Source organism: Pygocentrus nattereri, chromosome 12 (genome assembly GCF_015220715.1).
Source record: "Pygocentrus nattereri isolate fPygNat1 chromosome 12, fPygNat1.pri, whole genome shotgun sequence".
NCBI lineage: Eukaryota > Metazoa > Chordata > Actinopteri > Characiformes > Serrasalmidae > Pygocentrus > Pygocentrus nattereri.
Window position 1 is genome coordinate 27,925,840 of NC_051222.1, and position 22,820 is coordinate 27,948,659.

The 22,820-nt window shown below is 40.2% G+C and overlaps 1 protein-coding gene across 1 annotated transcript in view; it reads right to left on the reverse strand.

The window, feature by feature from the left end:
- kcnq5b (potassium voltage-gated channel, KQT-like subfamily, member 5b) overlaps nt 1-14,299 on the reverse strand; it is a 167,773-nt gene extending 153,474 nt beyond the window's left edge. Inside the window, exon 1 of the mRNA XM_017721803.2 lies at nt 13,732-14,299. Within this exon, the coding sequence (XP_017577292.1) occupies nt 13,732-14,045 (314 nt within the window). The 5' untranslated portion in view covers nt 14,046-14,299. The remainder of the gene's footprint in view (nt 1-13,731) is intronic.
- Nucleotides 14,300-22,820: the final 8,521 nt, after the last annotated feature.

The following is a 22,820-nucleotide window of genomic DNA, read 5'->3' on the forward strand; positions in this document are numbered from 1 at the left end:
GCTGCTCCCAGAGCAGGTCTGCTCTTTAGATCTTTGTGGCTGAGATACAGTATAAACAGTGGAAAAACTGATCCTGGATCAGAAAAATAATTTGTTTTACGATCACTGGTCCAGGATTCGGTCACGCTTATGTAAGCCAAAGCTTAAATATGAGTTGACCTCTGACTTGAGCGTCCTTGCCTTCAAATAAATCTCACTAGAAACAGAGAGAGGCAGTAAGGACAGTAGGACTAGTAAGGACTGCAACAGCACCTACAATAGATAGATTTTTTTTCTGCCTTTTTTTCTATTTGGTTCAATGTCAAAAATACTGCAAAAACATAAAAAACTAATCAAAAATGACAATATTCATCTGTTATCTCCAGCAATAAATGCATCTCCCAAGGCTTAAAGAAATGATCGAAAAGCAAAACAAAACGTGCCCTTTAGAATCCCAATCCTGGACAGACGTTTTGTTCAGAGCATTCACAATTGACTCATAATAGTGGGAGGCGAAGGAGACATTGGTTAAGCTGAGACAAAATACTCCGGTTACACCACAGAGCAAAACAGCCTTCACCTAAACCACAAAATGTCCTGTAATAACAATTTATTTATTCAAGCTCGCTGACTTTCTTCAACCACGGATAGAATAAGTGGTAGCAGCATCCATTGACTCAGCAAGGACACCACGCGTGGTAGTTTTGCAACGCATTAGCTGCTGCATCAAGCTGGGTGGTGACAATATGAGAGTCGCCAAAGTCAGTAAAATGTTATTTTCATTTAAAACAGTGTATGCACACACACTAACACAAGCACTTGTATTCAATCATCTGCAAAGGTGAAAATTAGCCTGTAGAGCTATAGGTTCTTGTAAACCTACAGGTCAGTAAGCGCTAGCATGACAGGGCTGTGTTCCATTCTGGACGAACACACTTTGTTCCAACCTGATCAGCAATTCAGCTTGTTAAAACACACTGACCTATAAATCTGTGGGCAAATCAGTCAAGAAAACAGTGGGTTGTGAATATGTCAATCCTCAAAGATGAATCCAGTTCAGCTAGCCGAGTCCTGGTCCTACTTTTGGGCTGAGCTAGCCTCTCACTGAGCTAGCACTGTCCTAATGTTGCATATGTGGATTACACTTGAGGCAAAGGGGCCTAAAACAAACTGAACAAGATCTATTATGACTATTGTAATATCCTGCAGATGAACACATAATACAACGCTCATTCTCGCTCATTAGCATCGTCTGATATTTGCAAAGTACTGATAAAAAGGCTTGTCGTTTCTGGCTGTTCTTCATAAGAGAGATGTGATTGGGTAACGCCCGATTTTAGTAATCAAATTTTGTATCGTGATGACAACGTGTCACTACGAGTCTTCTTTACTGGCTATGACCCAGGCAAACCCACACAGGAAGACAAAGTCGTTGTGTTACTCCATCTCAGCTTGCATAACAAAACCCAGATCTGTAACGTGACAAGGACACAGTGGTCTGTTTTGTGCAAGAATCACCAAACACCAGACCATGCACCATGTCATCGCCAGGCTAGCATTTGCATGCAATTCTACTGCAGAGGTCTAGGAACAATTATTGCATCAGCTATGTGAAGTATTAAGCGTAACGCTTTGCTACTCCAAAAGATGCACAGTATTTGTGCCATGTGCCCCAGACAACCAGATTCAAATCTAACTCAAGGATGCCAACAAGGCTAATGACTTTTTTATAAAAGAATGAATTTTGTAAACATTATTTCCATAGTAATGAGATTTCAGCATAAATGCCCACAGAAAGATAGATATATACCAAGTTATGCATAAATATTTTACATAAGTGAGTAGATACAGATTAGCTTCACATATATATATATATATATACATCACATCCTTCTAAGTGTTGGATACTAGCATCCATTCATTGTTAGAAACACTAGCATATACACTGATCAGCCAAAACACTAAAACTACACTCATTCTACACTCATTATCCATTTTATCAGCTCCACTTACCGTATAGCTGCACTTTGCAGTTCTACTGTTACAGAGTGCAGTCCATCTGTTTCTCTGCATACTTTGTAAGCCCCCTTTCACCCTGTTCAACAATGGTCAGGACCCCCACAGGACAACCACAGAGCAGATAGTATTTGGGTGGTGGATCATTCTCAGCACTGCAGTAACACTGCCGTGGTGGTGGTGTGTTAGTGTGTGTTGTGCTGATACGAGTGGATCAGACACAGCGGTGCTGCTGGAGTTATATAACACTTCAGCATCACTGCTGGACTCAGAATAGTCCACCAACCAAAAATATCCAGCCAACAGCTTCCTGTGACCACTGATGAAGGACTAGAGGATGACCAACACAAGCCGTGCAGCAGCAGATGAGCTGTTCTCTCTGAATTTACATCTACAAGGTAGGAGTGTCTAATAGAGTGGACAGTGAGTCGACACAGTGTTTAAAAACTCCAGCAGCACTGCTGCGTCTGATCCACTCGTACCAGCTCAACCTGCACCCTGCTCTGTGGCGGTACTGACCACTGAAGAACAGGGTAAAAGGGGACTAACAAAGTATGCAGAGAAACAGATGGACTAGTCTGTAGTTGTAGAACTGCATAGTGCCCCATGTCGTAAGTGAAGCTAATAAAATTGATATTGAGTGTAGAAACAAGGAGGTGGTTTTACTGTTATAGCTGATCAGTGTATGTTGAACTGTTGCTTTAATATGGTCTCCTAGACTTTATTCATCTCCAGTATTGATAGTGTTTTCATGTGAGAGAGGTGCAAAGTGAAAACACTCTTCTTCCTTCCTGCTTTGTGGTTAACTAAATTAACACGTGGTCTCAGCTAACCGTACATTCTGCAACAGCTGCAGAGCAGAAATGAAGAAAAACACAGAAACGAGAGCAGAAATGAGGAGCACAGGGCTTTCCACACTGTCCTCACAAGACCTGATACTTAAAGATCGTACCAGTGATAATGCCGAATCTTTGTAGATGCCGAGGAAGAAAGGGACACCCCAAATCTACAATGCATTGCTGAAAGAAAACCCTGACAGCTCATTTAAACCAAAGCCTTCTCACATCTTTAAAGCTTTCTTTTATTGTTAAGGCCTGCCCCCTGCTTGAGAGAAAGATCTCACTTCTGAGAAATGTAATGCGAAACATGTTTCTATGTGGTGTTACGCTCCAGACAGATGACTTCTTGCTGGCACTGCTTCCGCAGGGTGAAGATGAGTGTGTGCCTCCTGTCATAATGGTCCTTTGATGACCGAAAGATTGCACCTCTTTCTTCTTTCTCTTGATGACCCATCTCTTTGTAGCTGTCCATTTCTGTCTGCCCGTCAAACTATCTAGCTGTCCATTACTAACAGAGTGCATAAACAAAAGGTGCTGAACCTGACTTCACTTACAGTGAACTAACAATGTATATATTGAGTTGTGATTGTTAAACTTGTATAATTCATGATTCTTATTGTAATAGTTGGAGGCATTTAATAGGAATGACCATGTGTTATTTGGTTTATGTATATAAAATGAGGGACACAGAAACATACAACTGTAGAAACCCCTACTAGATAGTAATCACCCAGAGGAATAATGGCCAATGCACTGGTCTGTGTGTGTGCAAGCATGTGTCCAGTGTTGAAAAGAGCACCAGCGATGCTCAAGGTGATTGGTGAGTCTAGTGTCAGTGCAGAAATGGCCCTTCTGGGCGATGAGGCTACTCTTGATGTGTCTCCATGATTTAAGCTTTATCCTTCACTTCTTAGGCCTGAGGAGAAGCTGAAGCGCTCACTTCTGTGCCTGCAGAGCCAATTCTCTGCATGGTTTAGTGTGATTCCTGCATCAGCACAGCCGGTTCAGCTCAGCAGCTGTTTATCAGTGTCTTCGTTACATGAATCGGCCATGTACTAGTGCTAAAGGTTGGGAAAAACCAAAGGCCATGCTGAAAGTGAGACAGTGTAATAGTACACTTTAATGGAAATCATGAAGCAAATTTACTCTAGTAAAAAAGTAACTTAACAAATTCCTATCAAATATTATTTAGATATTAATTAGAAGCTTACTTATGTTAAAATCAAGTTGTAGAAATAACTGGGCCGGTCCTAACCTAAGTTAAGTTAATTCAATGTTTAAAGTTTATAGTGTAGCTACTAATGGAAAGCTAGACAAGCCGTTGACAGGATGCATGACTCCAGGTTTTCTAGAGTTGACTCCGACTCTTGTCATCTGCCACTGGATACGAGGTGTCAACTCCACTTTATTTTAACCAGGACAGCACCAGAGCCAATGATAAAGGGATACACAAGAGAATAAACCAGTTATTTCTTGAGTACCAACAGAGAACAGAGCAATGACATGACATGGAATTTTGTAGATTATACAAGTATACAATTAGTATATTACAGTAATAATATCAGACAGCTTAATAAATGATTACAGCTTATTATTTCAACACAACTTGCCCTGAGCCTATATCTTGAAATGCAACTTGGGGAAAACTAAGAAAATCATAACAGTCATTGTTCTTTGAAAAGGAACCATTATCAAATTATATTTCAATTCTCTGAAATGGAAAGAGGTTTTCATTACAGAGCACACGGATGTTATCTTGTTCGTCTTTTCATAAGGCTGAAGTTGAATTATTCACGTTTCTTACTTGACGTTTCAGGTCCACCTTAAATGATGCAAGTTACAATAGCGTAACTGCAGCACTATTTAAGGTGGAACAGTTTCAGTTTCAGTAAAATCTGGCAAATTCATTCTGCTGTCCACAGCACTCTGTGAAACACACTGCTTGTTTTTGGTTTTGGGTTTTGTTCCTTGCAATGTTTCTGATCATTTTGATGAAGGAGAAAATGAGTGGGGTGCAGAACAGTGCGGTGTAGACGCAGGCATATTAAAAATGTTTCTGTGACCGGAGTTTGAACTTACTGTGGTTGTTGAGCAGCACTGACATTTTTAAGCCAAAAATAAAACGAACACGACTCAAACTCAGACTCTTTCCTCAAGAAGCATCAAGAATCATTTGGACTCTTGTCAAAAGAGTCAAAGAATGAATTCTTTTAGAATCAACTTCCCATTACTACAAAATAACCTAAGCTAATGAGTGAATAAACAAGCAGAGACTAAGCAGCAAGTTCAGCAGTTTTATTGTTGCTAAGTATATAGCCTACTCCTCTAGCTATGGGAGCATGGCTGAAGATACCCTATAAGACTGGCTTACAACATTTTCTAACATTACAGAAAAATAATGAATACATTGTCTCAGGCTGTATCAGTGAATTCAAGCTAAAACTAATTGGATTAGCTAGCTAGCGATGTAAAAACAGCTAATGCTAGTAAACTCTGCTTACGAAAAATGACTCAGATAGATATAAACATACAGCCTGCAGGATTTGCTGAATAAAACTGTCCCCAAAAAATAAAGCCACATCATAAACACAGTGTGTTCTGCAGTTGTCCAATCTCACTTATTAAAAACCAACTTTAAACACCCAATTTCATCTACACATGATCACAGCAAGCTATGTTCTCTCTTATGACAAGGCACTGAGCAGTTTTCTCACCCCCAGGAGCTGTCAATCACCCCATAATGCTGCTGAAGAACAGCATTATGGGAGAAGAGTGCAGAAGACAGGTGAAAATGAAGGCCATCCTGAGAGTATTACAGCTGCAGGGGGCTGGAGCTGTTTTTAATAATTGAGTGGTAATTAGATAGATATGAGGGGAGGTGTGTGCTACATTTTTACCATCAGCAGAAGAGTATCCTGTGTGTTGGACAAAATACCAATACTGGGATTAAACTGCTACATATTGTGAGTGTGTTACCCCACAAAATATACTAAAAATGCACTACTGAAGCAGTAATGCTTAAAGATTGGCTTGAATTATTTAACCAAAATATCTGACTTGTGTTGCGTTACTTCAACAGTGTGATTCATCAAAGCATCCACAGACACAACTGGATGTGACTGGTCAAGAAGCTCATAGCACAGAAATAACACTGATTGGCTTGAGGGCTCATTTGCATATTGTGGTCTTATGCAATATAGGTACGGCAAAAGCCAACACTGTGTCAAAAAGAACCGTGTTATTCCATCCACATGCAAGTAAACATTGGAATGAAACAACTTTCCTCCAGAGCGACATGCAAGACAGGACCTGCGTTTACTTCGCGAAACACAGTGCGAACGACCAAGACGTACACTGAACATAGGGGTGGGACTAGGGGTGGGCAATATGATAATGTTGTATCGTTATCATGATAAATGATGTCACAATGAACATTTCCGAGAATATCATGAACGCTGTCAATATTTAAAGACCACTGACTATGTTTCATTACAAAGAGAGCAATATCACTACTGTCAGAACGAAACCTCTTATCTCCATTTTTGTCGTTTCCAGTTTTTTACATAATTTTGAGAACAGCCTTTGTCATTTATATTGTGTCAAACAAAGTTTAGAATTATGTCTGGTTCCATTGACTTACATTATAAGTACATTAGGTTTTTTCCTTTCCTTTCCTTTATTATTATTATTGTTGTTGTTGTTGTTAATGCTCTCATTATTGCAATGTATTGTGAAAATGCCCTGAAGTTATGTGATATAACATTTTTGCCATATCACCCATGCCTAATGCAAAAGAAAACATAGAGGAAATGGCACAACACCACATTTCCTGTCCAATACTGATGCTGAAACCTTGAAATTGAGTCAGTTAAAAACATCATATTCTGTGTTTCTTAAGTATAGGCACTCAAAGAAGCATGTTCACATGTTCTATGTGTCTAAAATCAAGCTGATATGTACTGACTCCTAACATTAAAAAAGTAAAGATGACAGAAAATGCATTAGACCTTATGCAGTGATGTTGACTATTGGCTTTGAATTCCCAAGATACTGTTAATGACACTCTGCATTAACGTAAGACTGCAAGACAGACAGTTAGGATAAATGGAATAAAGAAAGATAAATTAAATCTTTTCATGCATTTTCTACTCTTTCTTTGGCGTGTAAATCAAGTAGCCAGTCCCATCTCTATCATTTATACCAACATTTCTTGCCCTATGGCGTGGAAAATTAGCATCATCTACCTGTCTATGGAAAACCAATACCATCCCAACAGTGCTTAAGACTGCTAGTCTAAGCACAATACATTTACATGAAATACCATAAAAACAGCACTGGTTGATAATCATGGTCTGAAAGTTAACATGATTGAAATACATGATACAGGATGATACTGATCAGACTAGAATGCAGATTTGGAAATGTAATCGATTAGATTGCTTCAGTGACTCTCACGCAGAGATGCTGCAACACTTTGCAGGGCTTTGGGCAGCACCACATGTGTGATGACAGCTTTACGACACTAAGACAAACAAGTGAAAAAGGCGAAAGGACTCACACTCCTCCAAATGAAACCTTTTGTCAGAAACAGACATCATTTGATATTTAAATGAGCGGAAAGCAGAAGTGAAATGTCAGGCTAAACTGGTGGTGGATTAGTCTTTTATGTCAGTTTCTCAGACTAACTAGGGGAGTGTTCAGACTTGGCAGTTTGGTTTGACTAAAATGAACCCTGGTGCAGTTAATCTTCCAACTTAACTCTGGTGCTTTTGGTGCGTACTCTGAATGCAAAGCAGACCAAGGACGTATAAACAGAACCAAACACGGAATGAACTGCCGTCTCCTCTCTGTCTTCAGTACAAAGATAATGCTGTTTTAGCATGTCAGCATGGCACATCATCCCACTGGACCAACAAACTATACAGACATCTCCTGAATACCTTCTAGATATTCCTCTGGAACACCTTCATGTCACCTTCACAGAAGCTTTAGCAAAAGGTCTGTCAGGAAGACTCTAATGCTACATCATTACTCCTGACCAATCACAGGCCTACACCTGTCTTTGAACTGACTGGACTTTTATCGAGTTTAAGTACCTATTTCAGGTGCCTATGTTTTGACATTCCCCTCCGTTCTCCCCACCACCACCAGCTGGGTCTCCTTTCTGGTTATCCGGAGGGTAGGCTCCACCCCTGCCCTCTCTATCCAGTAGGATCAGCGAGGGCCTTCACACTCCAAGAGCTGGTCTGAGGATGAGGCCTTCGCCAAAGATTCTATAATATATCTACATAATAATATCTATAATAAATAACTTTGTTATCTTTCAACTTGTAAATTTCTATTGAGGATAGAATTGTCCTCCTTCACTCTTGAGTCTTTCTGGCAGACACATGTTCAAATTAATTGTATTGTGATACATTTCTAAAAGAAAAGAACACTAACCAACTGCATGTTTCATTACAAAACGAACATTACTAGCAGTGCAGTATATGAAACGCTGAATAAAAAACATACCGATTATTTTTTAAAGTGGAGCTTCTAGTGCACGATGTCTGTGTGTGGAAATATCATGATACACATTGTGCATCCTGTCAATGTAAGTATTGTGATATGATACTTTTTGCCATATTGTCCACTCCTACTTGATATGCACATATGACTGCACAAATAAATCCTAAAACACACAGAGACCTCATGCCCAATCAGACCAGAGTGCAAAGTGGTTAAGAAAGTTCACTGGATATTACTGAAGTTATTATCTCCAAATGTATATGATTTTTTTTACTCATATGACTCTTGTTCACATTTTTTGGTCCAATGCTGAATACGAGAGTGTGAACACAAAGAGAACCAGAACCAAAATGCAAAAATGTGTTATTTAAATACCAACATAAACACACCCTGGGAGCTAACTGTGCATACAAACACAGTCAGCATGGGCTCATATGACCAATTTCTGAGATTTACTCCAGTTCCACTACATAAGCAACTTATTATTCATATCGCTGCTGTCGGGACAAAACCTCTCATCTCTTGGAATCTAATTCTATATGAGAAGGAGAAAATGCTTTTAAATGTGTATGTGTATGTCAGTGTAAATGTTTGGACTATTTCTATTTCTCATCGTGGAACATACACACACTGTAAAGGGAAGCTACTTTTTGATTTCAAATGGTGTGGAAAAATATAAAACAGCGAGGATTTCCTCTTTCTGAACATTCCTCTCTTTCTGCATGTTTCATTCCCTCCTTTCCTTGCACCTATGGCCCCTCTTGTTGGTAGCCCTTCTTCCGCTTACTTCCACCCTCCCATCTCTTTTACCCTTGCTTCCACTCTCTCTAGCATAGTTGGGCGGATAAGAGAGCGTTAATCCTGAGGTGTGCTCAAAGACCGCACTGTGTACAGCGAAGCGCCTTGAAAGCAGGAGGGGCAGCCCACTATACAAAGCCCGCTTCAGTACGAACACGCACACACACACACACACACACACACACACACACACACACACACACACACACACACACACGCACGCACAGAGCTAAGACATCAAAAATGAAATAAGTCTGCTGTAAATGGGTTCACTATGGCTTAGTGCAGCATCCCATAGTCGCTAGGCCAAGCAGCAGTAAGCTTCCAAGCAGAGCACACCACTGCATCTTTTCTCTATAAATGTCTATCAAAGGAAAACACTCTGACATTTTTCTCTTTCAAACAGTAGCAGCAACCCTCAGTAAATATTCACACAGCCGAGTTCTGTGCGAGATGAAAGAAGCCAATAGCGCCAAATGCTCTTTGAAGCATACCATTTGCCCAGAAACCAAAAGGTGCATTGACAAAAGAGCTGCTCATATTTAGGACAGAAAAACAATGAATGTAGCGATGAATGTAACATGCCTTGTCTGTAGTATGTGCAGCTTTTTGAATGCTTTCATGTTAAATATGGAGTTTCAGAAATATGCAAAATACAGCTGGATAACCTTACAACTGGATCTGAAATGTTGACTTTGTCTTTGTTGCAGTCACTTGTAGAAACGACCGGACAGAAGAGAATTTAGAATTGTTTTTTCTATAGTTGCTCTATATTATGTGAAGTGTGAACTGAAACAGGTATCATTAATGTTGCTTGTAATATAGAGCTAATAAACCTGACTGTCTGAGCCAACACGTCAATAAGTCACAGTGCTGAGAATGTTACGGTATGACACTGTTGAGACTCTTATGTTATGACACTGAAAAATGTTACAATATAACAATGATTAGAATGTTATGATATGACACCATTAAGAATGCTACAGTATGACACCTTTGGAAATGTTGCAGTGTACATTATGACAGTGTTGAGAATGTAACAGTATAACTAAGACTGTTATAGTATAGCACTAGAGAATGTTACAATATAACAACATTGAGAAAGTTACAGCATGACACTGTTGAAAATGTTAGAATATAAAAATGTTGAGAATGGCACGGCATGACAATGGAGAATGTTACAATGTAACAATGTCTAGAATGTTATGAAACGATGCTGTTGAGAATGTTACACTATGACACATTTGGGAATGCTGCAGTATACATTATGACAATGTTGAGAATGTTACAGCATGACACTGTTGAGACTGTTATGGTATGACATTGAAGGATGTTACAATGTAACAATATTTAGAATGTTATGGATACGACACTGTTAAGAATGTTACAATATGACACCTTTGGAAATGTATACATTAGTGTACATTATGACAGTGTTGAGAATGTTACAGCATAACTGAGACTGTTATGGTATAACACACAATGTTACAATATAGCAATGTTGAGAAAGTGACAGCATGACACCACTGAAAATGTTACATTATAAAAATGTTGAGAATGTTACGGTATGGCATTACACGATGTTATAGGATGACAGAAGAATGTTACAAATATGACAATGCTATGAAAGTTGTGGTATGAGACTGCTGAGAATGTTACGGTACAACACTGCTGGTAATACTACCTTATGCCAAAGTACAGACTGCTGTTAGAGTGCAGCAATGTTTTGAATATGTTTTGAAATTGCACACTGTCCCGTCTATTCACCAAAGTTATGAACAAATCTGTTGGAAGGAATGAGAGGTTTAATGGACTAAGGTAAGCCTTCTCAAAGAACAATACGGCAAATCCTTTCCCAACAAAAGGTTTGGCACACAATCTTATGGCATCAAACAACTTTTGATTTATTTCTATGCTTTTGGCAGCCTTGCTGTGCAACAACAAATCCTAATAATTCAGAGCAAATGACCACCAAGCTCTTAAACACAGCAATGATAGCACACTCACTTTTACGACCCCAGGGCTGGTTTGAAGCAAACAGCTTAAGTCTAGTTCTACAGTAGGGCTAAAATCACTGATGCAGGCAATATTTATTCTAACTGCTGTGAGAAAACTAATGTTTTGTGAAGGGGCGGTTCATCAGAAGAGATCTGTCTGAAATCTGCTCAAGATGCAACTTTCATATCCTGGTGGTCAGACTGCATGAATGTGCTCAACCCATTTCTTTAGTATCCTCCGACAAACAGCAAAAAAAAACACCAGCGCAGCCTTCATCCAAACATACCATTCTGTACTACTGTGCACTTCTGTCCTGGTATATTAACATCCTCTAAGGACCTCAGCAAATGAGCTGACCCAGTCTCACATTCTTGCACTTTGCCTTATGGTCATTCCATAACACTGTATAGCAGTACAGGTCATCTAAATGCATTCATATTTATTAGAGTGCTGACTTTATTTATCTAATCCTCTATGAGTCACCACTAAGGGGGCTACTGAAAGGCACAATTACCACCACCCAAGTGGAAGTAAACGGCTTCTGCCAAGATTTAAAGCTCCTTGCATTGCAGGGGGCACTGCATATCTCCATAGGAATCATATTCCATGCTATACAGAATTATCAACATGACAATATGACGCAAATTCAGTATGGCAGTCAATGCATCTTAAATCATGATTTTAGCATGATCTTCATTCTCTTGAATTCAGACTGGCCCATGTTAACGGATCATTTGAAACAAATTTTCCAAAATGTCTACGTTATTAAATCATTAAGATGTAAACAAAGCCATTTCAAGTGATTTGATGTGAAATGTTTCGTTTAGCATTGTTCACAGTGGTGGTGACAGCAACCAGACATCGATGCACATGCCTCTAAAAGCTAAGCAATTATATGCAATACACTGCCCACCCACAGTTTTGGCCTCAAACCATAGAGACCGAGAGTAACATGCAGGGTAATGCAAGGGCCCGAAAGAAAATCTCTCCAAAGAAAATGCATGTTTTAGGATTTATCAGCACTACTCATTACATACAAGAACTCAGAAGACGTGTAGGTTCACTGGTGGTTTTGGATAGTAAATAAATGCTGTACATATCATGACTCTTTGTATCATGTTCTTATCGCCATCACTGTAAAGAAGACTGACTCTGTAAGATTTTATATGACGCCTCATTTTGCATCGAACCACTCTGAATGACTGTTTACATAACAGTGACTAATGATGCAGAAATTTTGGAAACATTCACCTTTTAATTGTCTTGAATTCAAAATGTCATGCATCCAGAAAGAAGTGTTATATATTCAGAATGATGTGCAACTGAAAGATGTTTTGATGTTATGATTCCAGAATGGCATTTTAATGTAACGATTCCTGAATGACGTTTTAATGCACTGGTTCCAGAATGACATCTTGATGTAATGGTTCCAGTATGATGTTTTGATGTAATGACTCCAGAATGATTTGTGTAGGTGTTATGACTCTAGATGACATGTTCTGATGTAAGAATTCCAGACTGACATGTTTTGATGTAATGGTTCCAGTATGATGTTTTGATGTGATGATTCCAGAAGGACATGTTTAGAATGACATGATTTTAAACATAATGATTCCAGAATGACACGATTTGATGTTATGACTCCAGTATGATGTTTTAATTTAATAATTTCATAATAACATGTTTACATGTAATAATTCCAGAACCACATTTTCCATGTGATGATTTTGGAATGACATGTTTAGATGTAATGACTCCAGAATTAAATGTTATACTGTAATGACACCAGAATGACTTCTTCCATCGAATAATTTTAGATTGATATGTTTAAATGTAATGACTAAAGAACGAAACGTTATAATGTAATGATACCAGACTGACATGTTTATATGTAAGGACTCCAGAATGACTTTTAATGTACTGATTACAGAAGGGCATGCTTTGATGTAATGACTCAAGTGTGATGCTTTCATTTAATGATTCCGGAATAACCCATTGACATGTAGTGATTCCAGAAACACATTTTTCATGTGATGATTTTTGAAAGATATGTTTAAATGTAATGATTCCAGAAAAACATATCTAGATGTAATGATTCCAGAATGACATGTCTAGATGTAATGATTCCAGAATTACATATTTAAATGTAATGGTTCCAAAATGACATATTTAGATGTAATGATTCCAGAATGACACATTCAGATGTAATGATTCCAGAATGACACATTCAGATGTAATGATTCCAGAATGACACATTCAGATGTAATGATTCCAGAATGACATATTCAGATGTAATGATTGCAGAATGACACATTCAGATGTAATGATTGCAGAAACACGTTAGACATGGCATCTAAAATGACGTCCTAATGTCATGAATCTAGAATGACGTGCTCCTGAATTCAGTACGACACCTGTTAACCGTGATATATTCACTATGACGCGTGCTAATGGGATGAACTCCGCAGCCTACAGAATCAATCCAACTCGCAGCAACAGGTCGAGACTACGACCAACTCCGTAACAGCAGCAGCGGCACATTCCGCCAAACGCGCCGCTCAGATAAAAACAATTAAGACGTGCGACTTACACGAAGGCGTGATAGACGAAAGCCCACGAGCGCGGTCTCTCCAGCAGGTTGTAGAGGCAGTTCTGCACGCGGCGGTAGCGCACGTTCCGGCGGCCGCCGTGCGCGCCGTACAGCAGCGGCTTCCCGAGCAGGCTGAGGCGCGCGCCCCTCTTCCCGCGCTGGCCCTCGGCGGCCGAGCCGAAGCGCGAGGAAGCGGAGGCGCACGGAGGGCGCGCAGCCTCGGCGTCCAAACTGTCTTTGGCTCCATGGGCCGAAGTGGCGCTCAGCCACGGCGCGGGACCGCCGCCGTCGACGCCGCTGCGGTTCCGCGGCATGGCATCAGCCGGGCATCACGGCATCATCCCCAAAAGACGCGTGGCGTGGCGTCGGAAGTAGCGGTCAACAGCGAGCGAGTCTGGCGCGAGAGGAAAGTGGAAACATCAGGGTCCTCGAAGGAAGCTGTGTGGCTGTGCCGGACACACGGACACTGAGCCGCGGGCGCGAGGAGAGAAAGTAAATCCTGCCAGCTGGTCAAACAAGAGCGCGCGTTTGAAACCGACTCCACGAGACTCGCGCGGGTCTTCTCCTTGTTTTTTCCCCACCTGTATTCGGGAAAGCCACGCCCCGTGCGCTGGACTTGGACTTGTAGTTTTGTGCGCTTATCCGCGCGCCGGAGGCGGGGCCGAACCTGCCAACCCCAGCCAGTCGTGGGACAGGAGCTGGGAGGCTAGCCAATGACAGCGCGGGGAGGCGGGGTTTGTCCGAATACGGGTGGAGAAGGAAATAACGCTACGCGTGTTCTCAAGTGTTGATGAAGCCCAGCGCCAACGTGCTTCTGCGGTCGAGTTGCGTTATGACGCTGCGCACAGGAAACACACAGCGTGTCTCATAATCCGCCTCAAAACAGCGCAAACCGCTTCTTCACAAAGACGCTCCGTCTCTCAGGCGCTGGAGAACATGCAGCCGGTAATGCTGGGTGCTTTTCTGTGATACTTTCAGAATTGTTCCGAGAAGCTAAGCAGAGCGCGGCCACTGCAAAGAAACTGGTAGCCAAAGTGGGCACTTGTGCTCAGAGTGGAGCGGTCTGGTATTTCCCTGTGTAAAAGCGCCCATTAGAATGGACTGGACTAACTCTCGGTGGAAATCTCACCTCCCTGAAATCAGCTGTCGTTGAAGATTCCGTTCATATTGTGCTCTGATCATCACGCTGTGAAGCAGTGTTTGTGAACCCTGGACCTGGAGGCCCATTGCTCTGCACTTTTCAGTAGTTTTTCTGCTTTAACACAGCGAATTTAGCGGAATAATGGTTTGGTAATGGGCTGGTTAGTTGGATCGGGTGTGCTGAGCAGAGAAAACACTAAACAGTGCGAAGAAGTGGGCCTCCAGCACCAGGGTTGAGAAGTACTGCTGCACAGGATATTTATGGTTCAACAGGTGACCGATGGGTAATTCTAAATGCATATGCAGATGTAGGTAGTATGAACTTGAGTTATAACTAGAGCTAGACCGTACCTAGTCTGTACTTGAGTTATAAGTAGAGCTAGTCTATAGGTAGTGTGTACTTGAGTTATAACTAGAGCTAGTCTATAGGTAGTGTGAACTTGAGTTATAACTAGAGCTAGTCTATAGGTAGTGTGAACTTGAGTTATAACTAGAGCTAGTCTATAGGTAGTGTGTACTTGAGTTATAACTAGAGCTAGTCTATAGGTAGTGTGTTCTTGAGTTATAACTAGAGCCAGTCTATAGGTAGTGTGAACTTGAGTTATAAGTAGAGCTAGTCTATAAGTAGTGTGAACTTGAGTTATAAGTAGAGCTAGTCTATAGGTAGTGTGTACTTGAGTTTTAACTAGAGTACGTCTATAGGTAGTGTGTACTTGAGTTATAATTAGAGCTAGTCTATAGGTAGTGTGTTCTTGAGTTATAACTAGAGCCAGTCTATAGGTAGTGTGAACTTGAGTTATAACTAGAGCTAGTCTATAGGTAGTGTGAACTTGAGTTATAACTAGAGCTAGTCTATAGGTAGTGTGAACTTGAGTTATAAGTAGAGCTAGTCTATAGGTAGTGTGAACTTGAGTTATAACTAGAGCTAGTCTATAGGTAGTGTGAACTTGAGTTATAAGTAGAGCTAGTCTATAGGTAGTGTGTACTTGAGTTTTAACTAGAGCCCGTCTATAGGTAGTGTGAACTTGAGTTATAAGTAGAACTAGTCTATAGGTAGTGTGTACTTGAGTTATAACTAGAGCCCGTCTATAGGTAGTGTGAACTTGAGTTATAAGTAGAGCTAGTCTATAGGTAGTGTGTACTTGAGTTATAACTAGAGCCCGTCTATAGGTAGTGTGTACTTGAGTTATAACTAGAGCCCGTCTATAGGTAGTGTGAACTTGAGTTATAACTAGAGCTAGTCTATAGGTAGTGTGAACTTGAGTTATAACTAGAGCTAGACTGTAGCTAGTCTGTACTTGAGTTATAACTAGAGCCCGTCTATAGGTAGTGTGAACTTGAGTTTTAACTAGAGCCAGTCTATAGGTAGTGTGAACTTCAGTTATAACTAGAGCTAGTCTATAGGTAGTGTGAACTTCAGTTATAAGTAGAGCTAGTCTATAGGTAGTGTGTACTTGAGTTATAACTAGAGCCAGTCTATAGGTAGTGTGAACTTCAGTTATAATTAGAGCTAGTCTATAGGTAGTGTGAACTTGAGTTATAAGTAGAGCTAGTCTATAGGTAGTGTGTACTTGAGTTATAACTAGGGCCCGTCTATAGGTAGTGTGAACTTGAGTTTTAACTAGAGCTAGTCTATAGGTAGTGTGTACTTGAGTTATAACTAGAGCCCATCTATAGGTAGTGTGAACTTGAGTTATAACTAGAGCTAGTCTATAGGTAGTGTGAACTTGAGTTATAAGTAGAACTAGTCTATAGGTAGTGTGTACTTGAGTTATAACTAGAGCCCGTCTATAGGTAGTGTGAACTTGAGTTATAACTAGAGCTAGTCTATAGGTAGTGTGAACTTGAGTTTTAACTAGAGCTAGTCTATAGGTAGTGTGAACTTGAGTTATAACTAGAGCTAGTCTATAGGTAGTGTGAACTTGAGTTATAACTAGAGCTAGTCTATAGGTAGTGTGTACTTGAGTTATAACTAGAGCTAGTCTATAGGTAGTGTGAACTTGAGTTATAACTAGAGCTAGTCTATAGGTAGTGTGAACTTGAGTTATAACTAGAGCTAGTCTATAGGTAGTGTGAACTTGAGTTATAACTAGAGCTAGTCTATAGGTAGTGTGAACTTGAGTTATAACTAGAGCTAGTCTATAGGTAGTGTGTACTTGAGTTTTAACTAGAGCTAGTCTATAGGTAGTGTGAACTTGAGTTATAACTAGAGCTAGTCTATAGGTAGTGTGAACTTGAGTTATAACTAGAGCTAGTCTATAGGTAGTGTGAACTTGAGTTTTAACTACAGCCAGTCTATAGGTAGTGTGTACTTGAGTTATAACTAGAGCTAGTCTATAGGTAGTGTGAACTTGAGTTTTAACTACAGCCAGTCTATAGGTAGTGTGTACTTGAGTTATAACTAGAGCTAGTCTATAGGTAGTGTGAACTTGAGTTATAACTAGAGCTAGTCTATAGGTAGTGTGAACTTGAGTTATAACTAGAGCTAGACCATACGTAGTCTGTACTTGAGTTATAACTAGAGCAACTCCATAGCTAGTCTGTACTCAGTTAGCTCGTAGGTAGTGTGTACTTGAGTTATGAGTAGAGCTAGTCCATTGCTAGTGTGCACTTAAGTCATAACTAGAACTAGTCAGTAGCTAGTGTGTACTTGTAAACTTGGATTGTAACTAGGAGAATTATAGAGCTAGTGCATTATTGTGTAGTTATGTAAAAGCTAAGACTAATGTGTTGCTAATTCTTACTTGTGCTCTGACTAGAATGCTTAGCTATTATGTAGAATTGAGCAGCAAGAATTCAACACAGCAGAATTCAACAACGCCGCTGCCTTCACTGGGCCTGAGCTCATTTAAAATGGACTGAGGCAAAGTGGAAGTGTCTTGTGGTCTGACGAATCAGCATCTGAAATTCGTTTTGGAATCATGGACACTGTGTCCTCCGGGCTAAAGACCACTCAGCTTGTTATCAGTGCACAGTTCAAAAGCCAGTATTCATGATTGTGTAGAGGTGCATCAGTTCACATGGCATGGGTGACTGGCACATCTGTGAAGGCACCGTTAATGCTGAATGATATATACATGTTTTGGCAACATACGCTGCCATCCAGACAACATCTTTTTCAGGGAAGGCCCTGATTATTTCAGCAAGACAATGTCAAACCACATTCTGTATGTATTACAGCAGCATTGCTCTGTATTAAAAGAGTCCTGGTGCTAAACTCACCTGCCTGCAGTCCAGATCTGTCACCACTGAAGACATTTGGTACATTATAAAATGAAAAATATGACAAAGGAGACCCAGAAATGTTGAGCAGCTGAAATCCTATGTTAAGCAAAAATGGGGAAACATTTCACATTCAGAACTACAGCAATTGGTCTCCTCAGTTCCCAAACAGTTACAGAATGTTGTTAAAAGAAGAGGTGATGAAACACAGTGGTAAACGCCCCATCCCAACTTTTTTGGAATGTTTTGTTGGCATCAAATTCAAAATTTAAAGGGCATATTTTTTCCAAAAAACAACAACATTTCTCAGTTTCAACATTTAATATGTTGTCTTTGTACTATTTTCAATGAAATATAGGGTTTAAATGATATGTACATCATTGCATTTTGTTTTGCCCTGCGATGGACTGGCGACCTGTCCACGATGTATCCTGCCTTCCGCCCAATGACCGCTGGGATAGGCTCCGACACCCCCTGCGACCCTGAGGGAGAAGCAGCTTAGAAAATGTGTGTGTGTGTGTGTGTGTGTGTGTGTGTGTGTGTGTGTGTGTGTGTGTGTGTGTGTGTGTGTCCGTGCGTGTTTTGTTTTATTTACATTTTGCACAGCGTCCAAACTTTTTTGGAAATGAGATTGTACTTCAGTAGATTTGTTGATTAGAACTTTTACCGACATAGGTCTTAAACATATAATAGATACTTGAATAAAAAGAGAACAGTGAAAAGTTTCAACCTTACTTGACCAGTAGACCACAGACAGTTCCATTTCCATGGTTGTTCAAGATGGTTCAATGTTGGCTAGTTCTCATAACAGTCATAAACAGTTTAGAGGTGCTCACTTTCAGTTAAGCCCCTCAGACAAGTATCAGTCTTATGACTTTGTCTGAGAACAGGAAACATGCCTTTTAGGTTTTATCTTATCTTGTTAGTGGCAAGAATACACTTCCTCTCCAGTTCATCTTGTCAGGTCTACAACAAGATTCTGCCTTATAGTTAACTACATTTCAAACCCAGCTTTAAAGATATGACACGCACAATTTAGAGCTTGTATATAGGATTATATCACTGAGATATTCTGCAAGGTTCCACTAAATGACATCTCTATCTGTTGTAATGCTTTCAAAATTGCTGTCCTATGCAGGTCAAACTATAAGGCTCTAGGTTGGACAGCACAATTATTTCCTTGAGACTTAGAATGCTTTTCATGTATGGATCTAATTGTCAATCCCCTTGGATTATCATGCCAAAACGGACTGTTTTCAATGGTCAAAATTACCAACATGATTTAAATCAGTGTTTCTCAGTCCTGGTCTTGGGGGCTCACTGCCCTGCACTTTGTCGTGTTTTCTCTTCTCTCAACACACCAGTTCAAACTAATCAGCTCATTAACAGCCCATTTTGAGTTAAAGTGGGTGTGTTAAAGCAGGAAAAGCACTAAAATGCGCAGGGCAGTAGGCCTCCAGGACCCGGGTTAAGAAACGCTGATTTAAATGATACACTTCAGTTCAGGATGGATGTTTGTTAGACTTAACATAATAAAACTGCTGATGTGGTCAAATTTGGCTTTTAGGAAGAACAAGATTTGTGCAGGACATCAGCAAAAGTGACTTCAGCTATTTACAAACCAGTGGTCATTGTTTATTGCACTTTTCAGAAGAAGAGTGCTAACCTAAGGGTTGGTACTGCTTTTTACAGTTAAAAAATGAGTGGCCAATGGACAAGAGGAACTAATACTAGATCAGAACTTTGACTTTGAGATCTATGGTACCAGATCTAAGCCTTTCACTGTACTACAGTCTTTCTCTAAAGGAAGGTTCCATATTTTTAGTTTTCACAGTGTTTCAAACTGCTAAACTAAGATGCGGGTCAAAATACTTCCCATAGGCTTCCAAGGGACACAGAACTGCACAGTCTTAAAAAGGAATTACATAGATTTTTAAACATTTCAGTCTAATTAAAGCATTAAGGTGTAAACAATGTCTGAATGGTTCTAATGAAACTTACTGACTTCTCTATAAGTCATATAGTTTGATTGTTCACAGTGGTGGTGATAGGAACTAGACGTCTGAAGCATTTAATGCCTCTAAAAGCTACCTCGCATACACTCTATGGTTATGAATATGCTGCCTGATGTCTGCAACATTGTTTCAGATTTGAGACAAGATTTTGGCTTACAACTGAATTCTTTAAATCCATTCACGACAGTGAGGTATATGCAGGGCATTTTGTGGCAAAACGACCATTATCAACATACTCAAACTCAGAAATCATTCAAACAGTTATATCTGTATTGTAGAGGTTATGACCCCTGGTTTCTATCACCACCACTGTAAAGAAATCAGTCTGTAAGTTTCTCTACAGTGAAACGTTTCACACCAAACCATTCTGACTAACACCCTCTGGCATTTTGCCATCATGTTTTTGATATGATGGGAAAAATAGAAAGTTGCCAGGATCGTTAAACTGGCTCTTATCTGTTTTATCCCAAGAAGGAAGCATAGAGAGGCTACTGTAGCAGGTAGTACAAAAGTGCAGCTATAGCACATAGGATGCACTTGCAGATCATTTTGATGGTACACTGAATTACAGTAAGGAGAATGGCGTCTCTCTCTGGACCAGAATGCCTGCTGTAGTGCTATGTTACTTTGGAGGAGTGGGCCTAAGAGTCAGTGTCAAGTCAAAGTTTATTTACATAGCACTTTTTACAACAGATGTTGTCACGAAGCACCTGAAAAACACAAAAACCCTTACACCACATCATACCCGAACAACTACAGGTGTTGTCAAAAGACCAAAGAAGACGTTGTTGGAGGAAGCAAGCAAGAGACTGAATAAGAGTAAGTGTCAGAATGGCCAGTCTGCTTTAGCATCGGCTAACTTTACACTTTTTAGTTTTAGCTAAAATGTATGTGGTGAAATATGATGTTGCTAGGCTAATAATGCTTGCTGAGGTGAAAACAAACCATTTAATTTAATCTATTTGTCTGTTTTTTGGGGGGAGGGGATTGTGTCACTGTTATGATAGATGGGGTGTAGTATGGTGGCTAATGTGTTGTTGTTCTGATGAGAATATTTACCACCTGGCAACAGTTGCTATGAAGCGCATTTGTGGGCGGAGCACAGACAGGTCAATTGAGCAATACGGCTTGTAATGTGCATGTGGCCTAAGCATAATTCCGCTCTCACTCTGTGCCTCTAAACCGGGAGGAATTTATCTTTACTTTCTTAATTTAGAAGAGCCAAGATCGTCAATCTTTTAGATTTCCTTTATTATTGGGTTGTTATTATTATTGCTCATTTCCTCTTCATTAATAACTAATTTCCCAAATACAGCCCCCCAGATGCGGCTGTGGCCCTAACCGCAGTCTGGTGTGTAATCAGTGGTCCAGAAACTCTATCCACAGTGTGTGAAGATGTGCACTAATAGAACACTAATTGGCCACATTAGGAAGAAAATGACTCTCAGAATTACATTGGTGCTGGCTCATCAGACGCTAAAAATAGCAAACACACACTACTCTTTTACCATCTGCCTCTTTTAGGGTCTGCACAATGAGTGCAGAGCGAATGTTTATGGGTGAATTGCCCGGAGAATGACCCAGAAAAGACGACAAATGCAGCCTATGCAGAGTCCACCAAGCCGCAGCTATGCCGGGTTGGTAACAGTGGGAGACAGGGGAGGTATCTGCTTAATTACAGAGGCCGAAGCACCCTGAGGAGTGTGTGTGTTGTGTGAGTCGTGTGTTACACCGCACTGCAGTTCATGAGCAGAGGAGGGTTGAGGGGCCTGAAAGCCTTCTGCAGTGAAAGTGTTACTTCAGGAAAACAGTGACTCAGGTAGAAGTGAAAGTGCTCTCTTAAAAATAAAGCAGCCAAATGGAACAAGGAAGAGTGCTTAGCAGCAGAGCCACATTTGGTTCCCTGAAGAACCTTTAAATGGATGGTTCTTTATGAATTTTCCACTTTGAACAGTTTGCTGTTATAGGCTGTTGAAACAGAAATTCTCAGTAACGTTTTTGTGCAGTTGGTGTGAAAACCTACATAGAAACATGACGGATTTTCCCCACATGCCTTTTTACACGCCTCACGCTGAACATTGTTTGTACATTTTGAACCATTTCTGTTGGCCTGTTCCTCATGACAGGAGCATTGGCATTTAAAACAGCTCAGATTCGAACTGATCCATACAAAGTGATCTCAGTACTGTATTATATGGATGAAAATGTAGATACAGCTCACATTTCATACTTTCTTCTATATGTTAATGTGTTGGAGTATAAAGGTCACTGATCAGCTATGAGGTGGAGTGAAGGTTTCAGAGTGAGCCAACTATACAATGCAGGAGCCGGAGGAAAACCTGCCAGCTCAGAGGAAAGAGGAAGAAAGTGGAGAACGGTGTAGATGAGTGGAGATAAGTGGAGATAAGTGGTTGATCCAGCATGACCTCCAACTTACTGTGTCTGTAGACAGCTGGAGGTCTTAACCAGCTTCCATCCCTTCCTTCCTTCCTTCCTTTCTTTCTTTTTCTTAAAGTAATCTTTTTGTTTCTCAAACCTTTTCTCTGAAAATGACTTTCCGTTTTTTTCTTTCTTTCATTCATTCTTTACTTCTTTTTACTGAAAGTATTTTTTTTCACTTTTATATAATAATCTGTCCTTCCTTTCTTATTCTTCTTCTCCCATCATTTTTTGTAAAGGTTGTTTTTTATCCCAGTTCACTGATATTCAACT